This window comes from Triturus cristatus, chromosome 7 (genome assembly GCF_964204655.1).
Source record: "Triturus cristatus chromosome 7, aTriCri1.1, whole genome shotgun sequence".
Lineage (NCBI taxonomy): Eukaryota > Metazoa > Chordata > Amphibia > Caudata > Salamandridae > Triturus > Triturus cristatus.
The window spans coordinates 1,823,123,440-1,823,134,787 of record NC_140590.1 but is presented as its reverse complement, the minus strand read 5'-3'; the positions used below and the strand labels follow the sequence as shown (position 1 = coordinate 1,823,134,787).

Here is an 11,348-nt window from a genome sequence, read left to right as displayed (position 1 = left end):
ACCCAGTATTGAATGGTATCCCCCTCGAACGGGCCAAGACGTTTGGATACTTGGGGATTACACTTCAAGAAGATCTGGGATGGGGGGGTCAAGTTGCCAATTCCACTCTAAAGTTGACCCAAACTACAGGTGGTATGGCTAGGTTGTTCAAAGGTTCGGTTTTTAAACCAGCTGCACCAGTGATAGAAATTTTTAAATCACAGGCAAGAGCTGCTTCTACCTATGGAGCGGAACTATGGGGCCATTCGAAAACCGACAGTTTATCAAGGGTTGAAAATTCCTTTATAAGGAACTTGTTGAGCTTACCATCTAGTTCCCCGTTGGTCCCTATTAGGTTTGACTTGGGTCTGCTCCCCATGGAAGAGGTGGTGGCCGTGCGGCCTGTCTACTACTGGAAGAGACTTTGGTCCAACCCGGACTTGGAATCCTACAAAAATGAATTTATGGGGGTCTGGCCTACAATTAAAAACAAGAACATCCCTTGGTTAATGTATGTTAGGGACACCTGTGCTAAGATTGGCTTTCCGGAACTATGGGGCACTCCGGAAAGATCATGCCTGGCTGTTCCTAAAACCAACTTGGCTGAACAGTTTAGATATTTTTATCTATTACGTTTGCACACAAACCCGAATGTTGGTAGGTTGACTGCCCAGTTTCTTCAGATCAAACCGAATTACGGGATTTTCCCTCCTGTTGCTAGGAAGTTGTATCTTCAGTTGAGAATAGGCACTCTACCGCTTAGGTCCTTCACTTCAAGATGGGATTCTAACAAAAGCATTTCATGTCCTGCATGTGGTTATAAAATAGAGGATGAAAATCATGTGTTCTTTTTTTGCCCAACGTACCCTCTGCAAAGAAAACGCTGGGTAATACCTATTTGCAGAAACCTTGGCTTCAGAGAGTGTGAAAAAGCTCTGCGAGTTTTGAAATTTGACACCCATCCTCCAATTGTTTTTGCAGTTTCACGCTTTTTAAATACTATGTGGTTGCAACGTAGGAAATTCTGCACTAACTTTTAATCAATCGACTAAGTTTAATTCCAGTTTTTTATCCTTTATTAGATTTTGCTGGTCTTATATTTGTGATCTGACTTCGATGTGATCTTTTTCTTTATCAATACTGTATGCAAAATGTTGTTGCTTTTATGGCCCTAGTGGCCGAAATAAAGTTTATAATGAATGAATTCACCACTAATCCTTTATAGGCTCTGGAGTAGCATGCTAGTCGCTGAAAAAGAGCTTCGACATCTTGTCAGGTGTAGTAAGCGCTATAAATGCAATTGCAATACAACACAACACCTCATGCAGTCTGGAAATGAAAATATGTTGAAAGATTTAAAATATATGTACTTATTTATTTTATCAGTGCTAATGTTTGTTTTTGTTATTGTACTGATATGGCACCAAGAAAGTTGTTTCTTTTGAAGTCGCAAACAATGGGTAATTGGTGGCAGGCTCGCCCTGGCTTGCATTCCTGTGATTTCACGTTGCCTGCAAATGAAAGGGGCCTCTTGCATTCCCTTCTGATCCTATGAGCGGCGCAGGGCCAAACTGTTCCTAAATAGTTTACAGCCGAGCCCTGCAGCGCCGCCCCCCCCCCCCCCCCCCCCCCCCCCCCCTCCAGGGAGCTTTTACTTTCTCCTCGCAGTTGCTCGCTGCGACTGAAGCTGGCGGACGCGTGGACATAGAGTGGTCCGCTGGAGCGCTATGTGGGACCTCACGGACTCCACCGGTGGGGAGACGGGGGTGCGAGGGCCCCAGGGGAAAGAGGCGGCAGAGGAGGACTGGGGGCGCTTCTGCAGGCTGAAGGATGAGGTGGAGCGGCTGCACTGGGTCCTCTCCATTACCATGCTGGCGGTCGCGCTGCTGGACGTGAACGACGCCCTCTGGGGCAGCGGGAAGGCGCTATGGAGGAAGGTGTTGCTGTGGGTGCTGAGGCGAGTGGTCTCCAGAAAATCTCCGCAGGAGAGCGATGTACCGGAGGGGCTGGGGGCAGAGAATGGAGCGCTGCGCGCACTGTCCGCGGCCCTGACGCACCTCCACCACTGTGACCACCTTCGGTCACCCCCCCAGCACGAGCTCGAGCCCCCCCTGCCCGCAGGGTCCAAGCTACGAGAGTGCGTCCATCTGTGCGAGGGGCTAAGTGGCTTGAGGAGGAAAGTGTCCGAGCGGCTGAAGGTCGGGGACCCCGGGGACCTGCCCGACCTGGAGAAAGAGCTGGGGCTGCTGAGACAGCGCTGCGAAAACCTGACCAATGTGGTGCTAAGCGGGGGGCTGCTGATGGGCACCCGGGGGGCCGGAGACAAGAGGGGTGCAACCCCTGAAGCCCCCGAGCGGACCCCGGAAACCGACGGGAAGCCTGCCTTGGAAGAACAGAGCACCGCGCTGATCCGGCCCGCCGCTGATGATCTGCCGCCGGAACCGCAGAGGGCCACTTCTGTCTCCCAAGGTCGGTAAATTGAGACCCGCTGTTTCGTGGAACAGTAACACTTATTCTTTAGAGCGCATAGAAGCGGCTGAGCCGTACAAAGAAGCGCTTTATGATATTATTATCCATGTGAATGACGTTATCACCAGTTGGCCAGAATGTCTCTGCGGGCAGAAACTGTTTGGTTGAATTATAAAAGTTAGCATCACAAACATTTTTAAATAGTGTAACTTACTTTCCAACCACTTGGCGCTTTCTCGCCATGCTTGTTTTTGTGCTATCAGAAGAGATTGCTCAATGGGACCCCATCTCCGCCCCCTGCTTTGCCCATCTGGCCACCTTCTCCGCTCCAATCGGAGGGCAGTGACGGGTGGTGTGATCGTGGAGAGGGGATCAGCGCCCCCGCTCCTCCTCTTTGGCCGCCGTCCCAGGCACTGAGAGGCGTAATCTTCCTCCCCTGCTTGCACGACTAAGGCACGCCGGTCCCTCCCCAGCCAGGGTTTAAAGGACGGGGAGGGGGAAGGCGGGGGCGCCACTCTTGTCATTTTAAAAATAAAGTTTATTAATATGCAGTCTGTGACAAATTAAGTAAGAAAAAAAAGGGTTGTACTGTCTCACAACATTGAGCAAACTTTCACTAACTTTCCTTCTCATGACTTCACCCCCTTTCCGCAGGGCAGAATAAAAAACAGAGACAAAAGACCTGACCTAAAAAACAAGATAGTAAGGGACGCAACTAAACCCAAACTTCGTGTTAGCAAGTACGGAAAGCTTAAAGGCCAGGACATCTGGTCCTTCAAAGTGTGAGAGGGGGCTGCTGCGGCTGTGGTGATAGTCATAGAGTTGGGGCTCCCTCGCGTGGGTAAAGCTGCACATAGATGACTTTCTTGTGCTTTGTTTTAATTTTAAACATCGCTCATTGGAGCTTCTCTGAACGAACCTGTATTGGGCTCAGTTGGGTTTCAGTTCCACATTGGCTCTGCCACCCTCAATGCCCTCTTTGTTGGCACTCCCTCCTGCCCCCTCGCCCAGCCCCTGCCAGTGCCGCCTGTGCCACCCAAGCGCCGCCGACAGCGGACCGATGTTGCGAGACAAGCAGGAAGGTAGGTTTTTGGCAGCGAGCAGGTGGGGTGATTGAGTGAACCTTTTCCGCAGGAGCGGAGCGGAAGGGCCCCTGAGCTCCTCCATGTCTTTCCCTTTTTTCGAAGCCCTTGGTGTACTCCGCACTATGTGGAATGCGTGGCCTGCAGAACCGCAGCCCACAACGGCTAACCACTGCCGGGTGAGGCGTAATACTGCTGGGTAAACCAGTACAGCTCGGCCGGGGACAGGGAGCTACAGAGGGGCCGCGCGAAAATGAATTCAAGCCTCCGGCTCACCTGTCGACCCGCCCCTGATCTCGATATACCGGCAGTGCCGCTGTTCAATCGCTGTGCCGGATGTTCCACTGTTCTGTCGTTGCGCTGCCGCTCCGTTGACCACCACACTGTCCGAACCGTCCGCGCTGCCCGGGAGTCGGTCGAACGCTACCCCGACTGCTCCCACTGGCCGCACCGTCTCCGTCTCCACTGAAGCCGCCAAACTGAGAACGCCTCAACAGTGCTCGACAGCGACCTCCAAATTGGATTGCCCGAATTTCAATCATCTATTGAAGGTTATGGCCGCGCAAATCCTGCCCACTTTGTCTTATGGGCTGGTTACTTGGCACGGCAAGGAGGCAGATCTGCTAAACGCAATGCAGACAAAGATTTATAAAGCTGTTTTTAACCTGCCAAAATCTGCTTCCCCGTCGCAGATACGGTTAGAATTTGGCCTGCAAAATCAAAACTTCCGGAGCATGAGCGGCTTCGTGAAGCTTTGTAACAAATTTCGTTCTGCAAATCAGGAGTCCTTGGATCATCTATGCTGGGCAGAAATTATGCATCAGGCGGACAATAAATCCTTGAGCGCCTGGGGAAGGCATCTGAAAACTTGCTTGATAGAACTCGATCTAGAATCATTATGGGAATCTAGGATGGACAAAGCTGGTTTAAGTAGATTAACTAATAAGGCAGCCAAAATGAAATCCCTCGTGGAAGACAAAAATTTATTGGCCAAACGCCGGCATGGGTGGACAGTTATTGCGTCCTATAAAACATTAAAACCACAAGCATACCTTTCCTCTCATTTCAGCGGGTTCCTAAAGAAATTCTTCATGGATTATCGGATGGGCCAGCATGTGTCAAAAGATTTACTTCCTTCCTGGGGACAGAGTTACCAATCAGAAAAATGCCGTCTATGCGGATACAAAATTGAATCTCTAGCCCATATTTTTTGAGTTTGTCCAGCAGTAATGGAGCAGAGAAGACTGTATTTAAAGCAAATTTTTAATGTCCTAAAAATTCGAACTTGCAGACAAGCAGTCACAAGTTGGCTGCGAGGATCCTCCTTAATCCTGGCATGCAGGGGAATCAAATTTCTGGGGGCGGTAAGGACTCACCTGAAGCAACTAGAGCAGGAAGATTGTAATACCGGAACTTTTAAGAGGGGGAAAAAAAAACAAAAAAAAAACACAACAAACAGTATAAATAGACAATTTAGATTTTACAGAGATTGAATGTCCCGAGCCTGAAGCAAATTTTTTATAACTGTATATAATAAGTTTTATGGGACATTGGTGATAATGATGAGATTTGTTTTTCGGCAGTTTATAATTTTATATATATATATTCATACATGTGGATATTGTGATCATTTTAACAAATTATACAATAAAACTTTTGACTTTTTGACATTGGCTGTGACTAACGAGGGAGGTTAGTGAATGTTTCCTGTATAATTCTGTTTGTCTTGTTACTTCTCCTTTTCAGGAACGAGCAGCAATATTGCAGCGGCACTGTTACCTTCTCAGAGGTGTACATTTAGTGCCTCTGCACTGTTCCCTTCTTGGATGTGTACGTTCAGTGCAGCTCCACTGTTCCCGTCTCAGAGCTTTACATTCAGTGCAGCGGCACTGTTCCCTTCTCAGAGCTTTACATTTAGTGCAGCGGCACTGTTCCCATCTCAGAGGTATAAATTTAGTGCCACTGCACTGTTACTGTCTCAGAGCTTTACATTTAGTGCAGCAGCACTGTTCCCTTCTCACATGTGCACATTTAGTGAAGCGGCACTGTTCCCTTCTTGGATGTGTACATTCAGTGCAGCGGCACTGTTCCCTTCTCAGAGCTTTACATTTAGTGCAGCGGCACTGTTCCCTTCTCAGAGCTTTACATTTAGTGCAGCGGCACTGTTCCCTTCTCAGAGCTTTACATTTAGTGCAGCGGCACTGTTCCCTTCTCAGAGCTTTACATTTAGTGCAGCGGCACTGTTCCCTTCTCAGAGCTTTACATTTAGTGCAGCAGCACTGTTCCCTTCTCACATGTGCACATTTAGTGAAGCGGCACTGTTCCCTTCTTGGATGTGTACATTTAGTGCAGCGGCACTGTTCCCTTCTCAGAGCTTTACATTTAGTGCAGCGGCACTGTTCCCTTCTCTGAGCTTTACATTTAGTGCAGCGGCACTGTTCCCTTCTCAGAGCTTTACATTTAGTGCAGCGGCACTGTTCCCTTCTCAGAGCTTTACATTCAGTGCAGCGGCACTGTTCCCTTCTCAGAGCTTTACATTTAGTGCAGCGGCACTGTTCCCTTCTCAGAGCTTTACATTTAGTGCAGCGGCACTGTTCCCTTCTCAGAGCTTTACATTTAGTGCAGCGGCACCGTTCCCTTCTCAGAGCTTTACATTTAGTGCAGCGGCACTGTTCCCTTCTCAGAGCTTTACATTTAGTGCAGCGGCACTGTTCCCTTCTCAGAGCTTTACATTTAGTGCAGCGGCACTGTTCCCTTCTCAGAGCTTTACATTTAGTGCAGCGGCACCGTTCCCTTCTCAGAGCTTTTCATTTAGTGCAGCGGCACTGTTCCCTTCTCAGAGCTTTACATTTAGTGAAGCGGCACTGTTCCCTTCTCAGAGCTTTACATTTAGTGAAGCGGCACTGTTCCCTTCTCAGAGCTTTACATTTAGTGAAGCGGCACTGTTCCCTTCTCACATGTGCACATTTAGTGCAGCTGCAGTGTTCCCTACTCAGATGTGTACATTTAGTGCAGCTACACTGTTTCCATCTCATATGTGCACATTTAGTGCAGCAGCACTGTTCCCTTCTCAGAGGTGTACATTTAGTGCAGCGGCACTGTTCCCTTCTCAGAGGTGTACATTTAGTGCAGCGGCACTGTTCCCTTCTCAGAGGTGTACATTTGGTGCAGCGGCACTGTTCCCTTCTCAGAGGTGTACATTTAGTGCAGCGGCACTCACGATGTTGTAGGAATGCAGCTGAATCGGCGTCTTCATCATCTTAAGTGTTCAGAAAGCTCACCTGCACCCTGCTCTCCACAGGTGTGTGGATCTGCCAGGGCATCTCCATTCTCACCTTCGGTTCTCCAGCGTAGTCGCCATGGCTTTGCATCCAAGCATGACGTTCACTTAATTGAAATCCGTCATGTTCAGACTGCAATTCCAAAACAAGCATTGGCATAGCCAATAGGTCTCGCTTTTGGGACCTTAAAAGTATTTTAGTTCAGCAGCAGAATATCCTTGGTGCAACAACATTAACTGTTGCATGGTTAAACACTTATAAAGTCCCAAAGGCGAGACCAATTGGCTATGCCAATGCTTGTTGTATTCTTCGTGGGGTAATAGGACACAGCTCGACCTTAAATTGTCTACATTTAAAATAAATAAAACCTGCGTGCGATTAGACTGCGGGTCTACAACTGATTTTGTTTTGTTTGAACTAGATATAAAAATGTAGGGCATCGATTCAAAATGACAAGTCGTCAGCATCCAGTGATCAGTGGAATGGTCACTCGCTGTACGCATGTTCCTAGTGTGGCTGCTTTCGCATTTAGGGGAGAACAGGCTGTTTAATGTTCGAAAGCAGATTAATGTCTCCGAGTGCAGTTCCTCATAGGGGCACATTTGAGTGATCAACATCAGTAACATGAAGACTAAATTGCCTGGAAAGTTTAGAGACAGATTCGAGATAGGGGAGGAATTAAGTCGTTGGTGAATCTAATGTTTTTGCCAAACATTTCGGCCTCATCTGAGATTGCGCTGATGCATGAGGCGGCCATTAGATCTCCCGGACCCAGTACCAATCTTTTGTCACCTTTCTTGCCCCTTTATCGAGCCCTTCAGGAAACAAAACCTCTGAAAGCATTCAATCAATAAAGAGATCAGTCGATATTATCTGTGAGAGAAAGGGGACTTGCAGGCTCTGTTTGGAGAAGGCTGTTTCTCTAAATGCTGTAGCATGGGCATCTTATCAGTAAGTGAGCGCGGTGCCACGAGAGTGATTGAGTGAGTGTAGATAACGTCACAGTAATTCGGGGCCCTGCAGAGACACACGGACCCTGAAGGGCAGAAAGCAGCTCGGCAATGCGGGAAAGGAGGAGTGACTAGCCTTCTGATACCAGGTCTGGCGTCGGCCTTCCCCCTTTAAGTGTTTTTACCTGCACTCAGGGGAGAGGACAACGTTGCATTTAGTAACAGAAGACGACAGTTTGGACGGGATCGGTGGTAGCGAGGGGCCGAGAGATAATGGGGGTTGTTTGAAAGGACACAGAGACCTGACACGTAGAAGGAGAGAGGGTCTGCAAAAAGGGACAGAAACCAGTAAAATAAACATATGGCTTGGAAGCGCCCCACTTGCGCAGTGGCATGTCTCGCTGTTGCGGTTTGATTAGCTAGTAATGGGGAGGAGCGGGTGAGAGAGGGGGAGGAAAGCCTGCAGTAAAATAAACACATGGCTTGGAAACCATATGTTGTGTGTGTCCTCATGTAACGTAACTGGTGCTATGTAAAGCGCTCTGATACCCGATTAGATTTGAGTCAAGTTTGCGCTATATAAAACTCTGCAAGACAAGCGCCCCGCTTGTGCAGTGGCATGTCTCGCTGTTGCGGTTTGATTAGCTAGTAATGGGGAGGAGCAGGTGAGAGAGGGGGTGGAAAGCCTGCCATGCGAAGGAGCGGGTGAGAGAGGGGGAGGAAAGCCTGCCAGCTGTGCACGACATCGCGAACGCAAGCTCGAGCCATGAAAAAAGCCACTAGTTAGCACTTCCAAAACCCGCTTACTAAAACTCTCGCCAGAGCCGCGCTAAAGCGCTGGCTCAGGCGAGACCTAAAAACACTTTAAAAAATCTGTTCTTGAAATCTTACCGTGACCCCCTTCTGGTACATGGTCCTTCATCTTCATTTGTTGCTTTGCTGGTTCTTTTGGCCATGGTTGGGACAAGTTGTCAAAGCCCACCCCCACACCAGCATAAGATGCAAAAGTGACAAGTGGGGTCCTTAGCACCCCACCGTCAGCAAAAGATGTGAGTGCATCAGTGTGGGTCCCACATTTGCAGGTCTGTCTTTGAAGCCACGAGAGTTGACACCAGTATATCGGTGTCACTATGCAACCGATGCAGATACAGACTCCGCGTGGCCTCACTTAGTTACCAGTCAGATTTTTCCAGGCAGGAGACAGATCTGAGGATGCTATCAAAGCTCCAGGGGACAAAACGAGGATAGTTATGAATATGAATCTCACCAAAAGCCTGGGATGAGGTGTCTTCTGTTCCAGAGTGGGCCCCAGAGGCTCATGTAAAAGCGGCTTCACCAGGATCCTATGGTTGCCACATCTGACTTCTATTTGGCCCTCAGGTACCTCGGTGAAAGTGGTGTCTCTTGATTGTCCTGAGGCAGGATCTTCTGATTTCTTAGGGTTGCTGCACCCCCCTCTGCCGTGTGCCTCTGGTGCCCATATAAATGTGTCTCCTGATTTTCTTGTGTCACATTATTTCCAACCCTGGGCGGATCCCATAAACCCATACATGAATGGGATAGCCGGATCCTCTTATGTAAGAGCATCTCTGCTTGAGTGCACCATGTAAGGACGGTGCCTGTTCATTCGCATTAAGTCATGCCCTTTCTTAGCCTAGGCTACCAGCCTACACCTGCTCAAAAAGCACAGCGGGGGCAGCTCACCCCTCAGACACCATCACAAATAATGGTGATAAGAGTTGTCGTGGAAATGTAGGCAAACGTGATTCTGTTCCCCGCATCTTTCCTCTTCAGCCACACATTGACTGCTGCAGGATTGGAGCCCCTGAACCTCACACTCGGCTCCAAATGACTTCCAACAGGGACTAGAACACAAAACACACACTCTTCAAGCCTTGCAGCATACCCTAACTAGATGCGTGCTCGAACACCCCAAAAGAGCTCTGAGGCATCATTAGGGGTAGAAAAGTGGCAAATAAATCCTACAATATAACCTAGCGCTCTACAAAGCCGTTACCGAAGCAAATCCTGTAGTTATGGTAGTTTTCCAGTGACCACAATATGGCGTTGCATAAAGAAACTGGCAGGAAGTCCTCTCCGATAACTAACGGGCACATAGGATCGGAGTCCAAACAAATGTACGTTTATTCTTGGGCAAACGAAGGTAGACTTCTTCTAACCAAAGAACACATTTTGAGACTGAACATCTGCGTACTATGTTTTACTCAACTTTACTCATTCATCTTTGTCATTCACTTAATACAAAGATCCTATTAGGAGAACGGCAAGGTGCAAGGATTTGCAGAGCCGCGGGCGAACATGCTTTGTGGCTGTGGACTCCTCCAGAGGGGCACGTGTGCAGCTTCCTGCTCAATATGGGACGGTTCGACTGTTCTTCCTAGCAGTGCGGTGAGACAGAAGGACACCACTTAAGGTGCATTTGAACACACGGATTATATTGAATGCTCACAACATGACATCATGCATTATTTACGAAAAGTTATGATTTGTATAGCTCTGTCTTAAAAATAAAAAAGCACTTTCGTTTGTGCTTTATTGCTTTTTTTTTATCCTTTATTGTCTCAAACTTGTATCCTGCAGTCATTGTAACACTAGCTTTCATTAACATCTTTTTTGATGTAACAAATGTGTGGTGTTGCAATTGCATTTATATAGCGCTTACTCCCCCTGATGAGGCCTTTAGCTGAATTGCGCTGGACTACAGTCGCGGCCATTCATGGTCATTAGGGTCAGCCTCTGCTTCCAAGGAAGTAGTTCCACGCATTTTCTTCTGTTCCTTGAGATACATTAGAAGGAATTCGATGACCGTAGGGCTTCATGGCATCATGCAGGTGAATGAAGAGATGACCAGGGGCTAGAATGGACGAGGTATTGCTGGTTTTCAGAGTGAAGAGGTCTTTTTTTGGGCAGTTTTCTAAAGAGTGAACTCGACCCCAAGGCCAGTTACATTACACAAGGACACATACGTTTTCTTTCGGCATGGGGAGAACACGGGAATTTCTCAGAATCGCAGGATCTCCTGCCGACGTACCAGACCCAAAGTCAGCAGCTCTGGCTGTTGGAAGGCGTGCACGTGACACCTTACTTTATTGAGCAGATTTCACGATTAGGCAGAAAGGCCGGGAGCAGCAGGGGGCACGGGGACACGACAACCGCTCGCTGTGCTATAAAGGAGCAGGTCAGAGCAGCGTCATGGGACTTGGCATCCTGGTTTCCAGGCTTGGCCCAGTCCACGAAGGCTGATGGTCAAGTGTGGGGGGGGGGGGGGGGGGGAGAAGAGGGGGTAGTGGGGGAGGGCTTAAAGGGGTGGGGGGGTTAGGAGGGGACAGCCCACTCAGCCAATGGGTGTTGGGAGCCTGGTAAGGACTACGTAGCATACTAAATAGTGTATGCGGACAGATAAATTGACATCAGACAGTGAAGTCTCAGCCCTAGCAAATACCTCACTTCAGAGGGAATGGCCATATTTTACTGTCACAGGTGTCTATTTAGGTCTCGCCTAGGCAGCGCGCATGTGCTGCTCTAGGAGATGACCTTTAGAAATTGGTCAGCTCTTTTTCCTGCTC

The 11,348-nt window shown here is 48.5% G+C and overlaps 1 protein-coding gene across 1 annotated transcript in view; it reads left to right on the top strand.

Moving 5' to 3' along the window:
- The first annotated feature begins 1,640 nt into the window (after positions 1-1,640).
- LOC146813291 (uncharacterized) overlaps positions 1,641-11,348 on the top strand; it is a 68,125-nt gene continuing 58,417 nt past the window's right edge. The window contains exon 1 of the mRNA XM_085620111.1: positions 1,641-2,448. Coding sequence (XP_085476237.1) covers positions 1,707-2,448 — 742 coding nt within the window. The 5' untranslated portion in view covers positions 1,641-1,706. The remainder of the gene's footprint in view (positions 2,449-11,348) is intronic.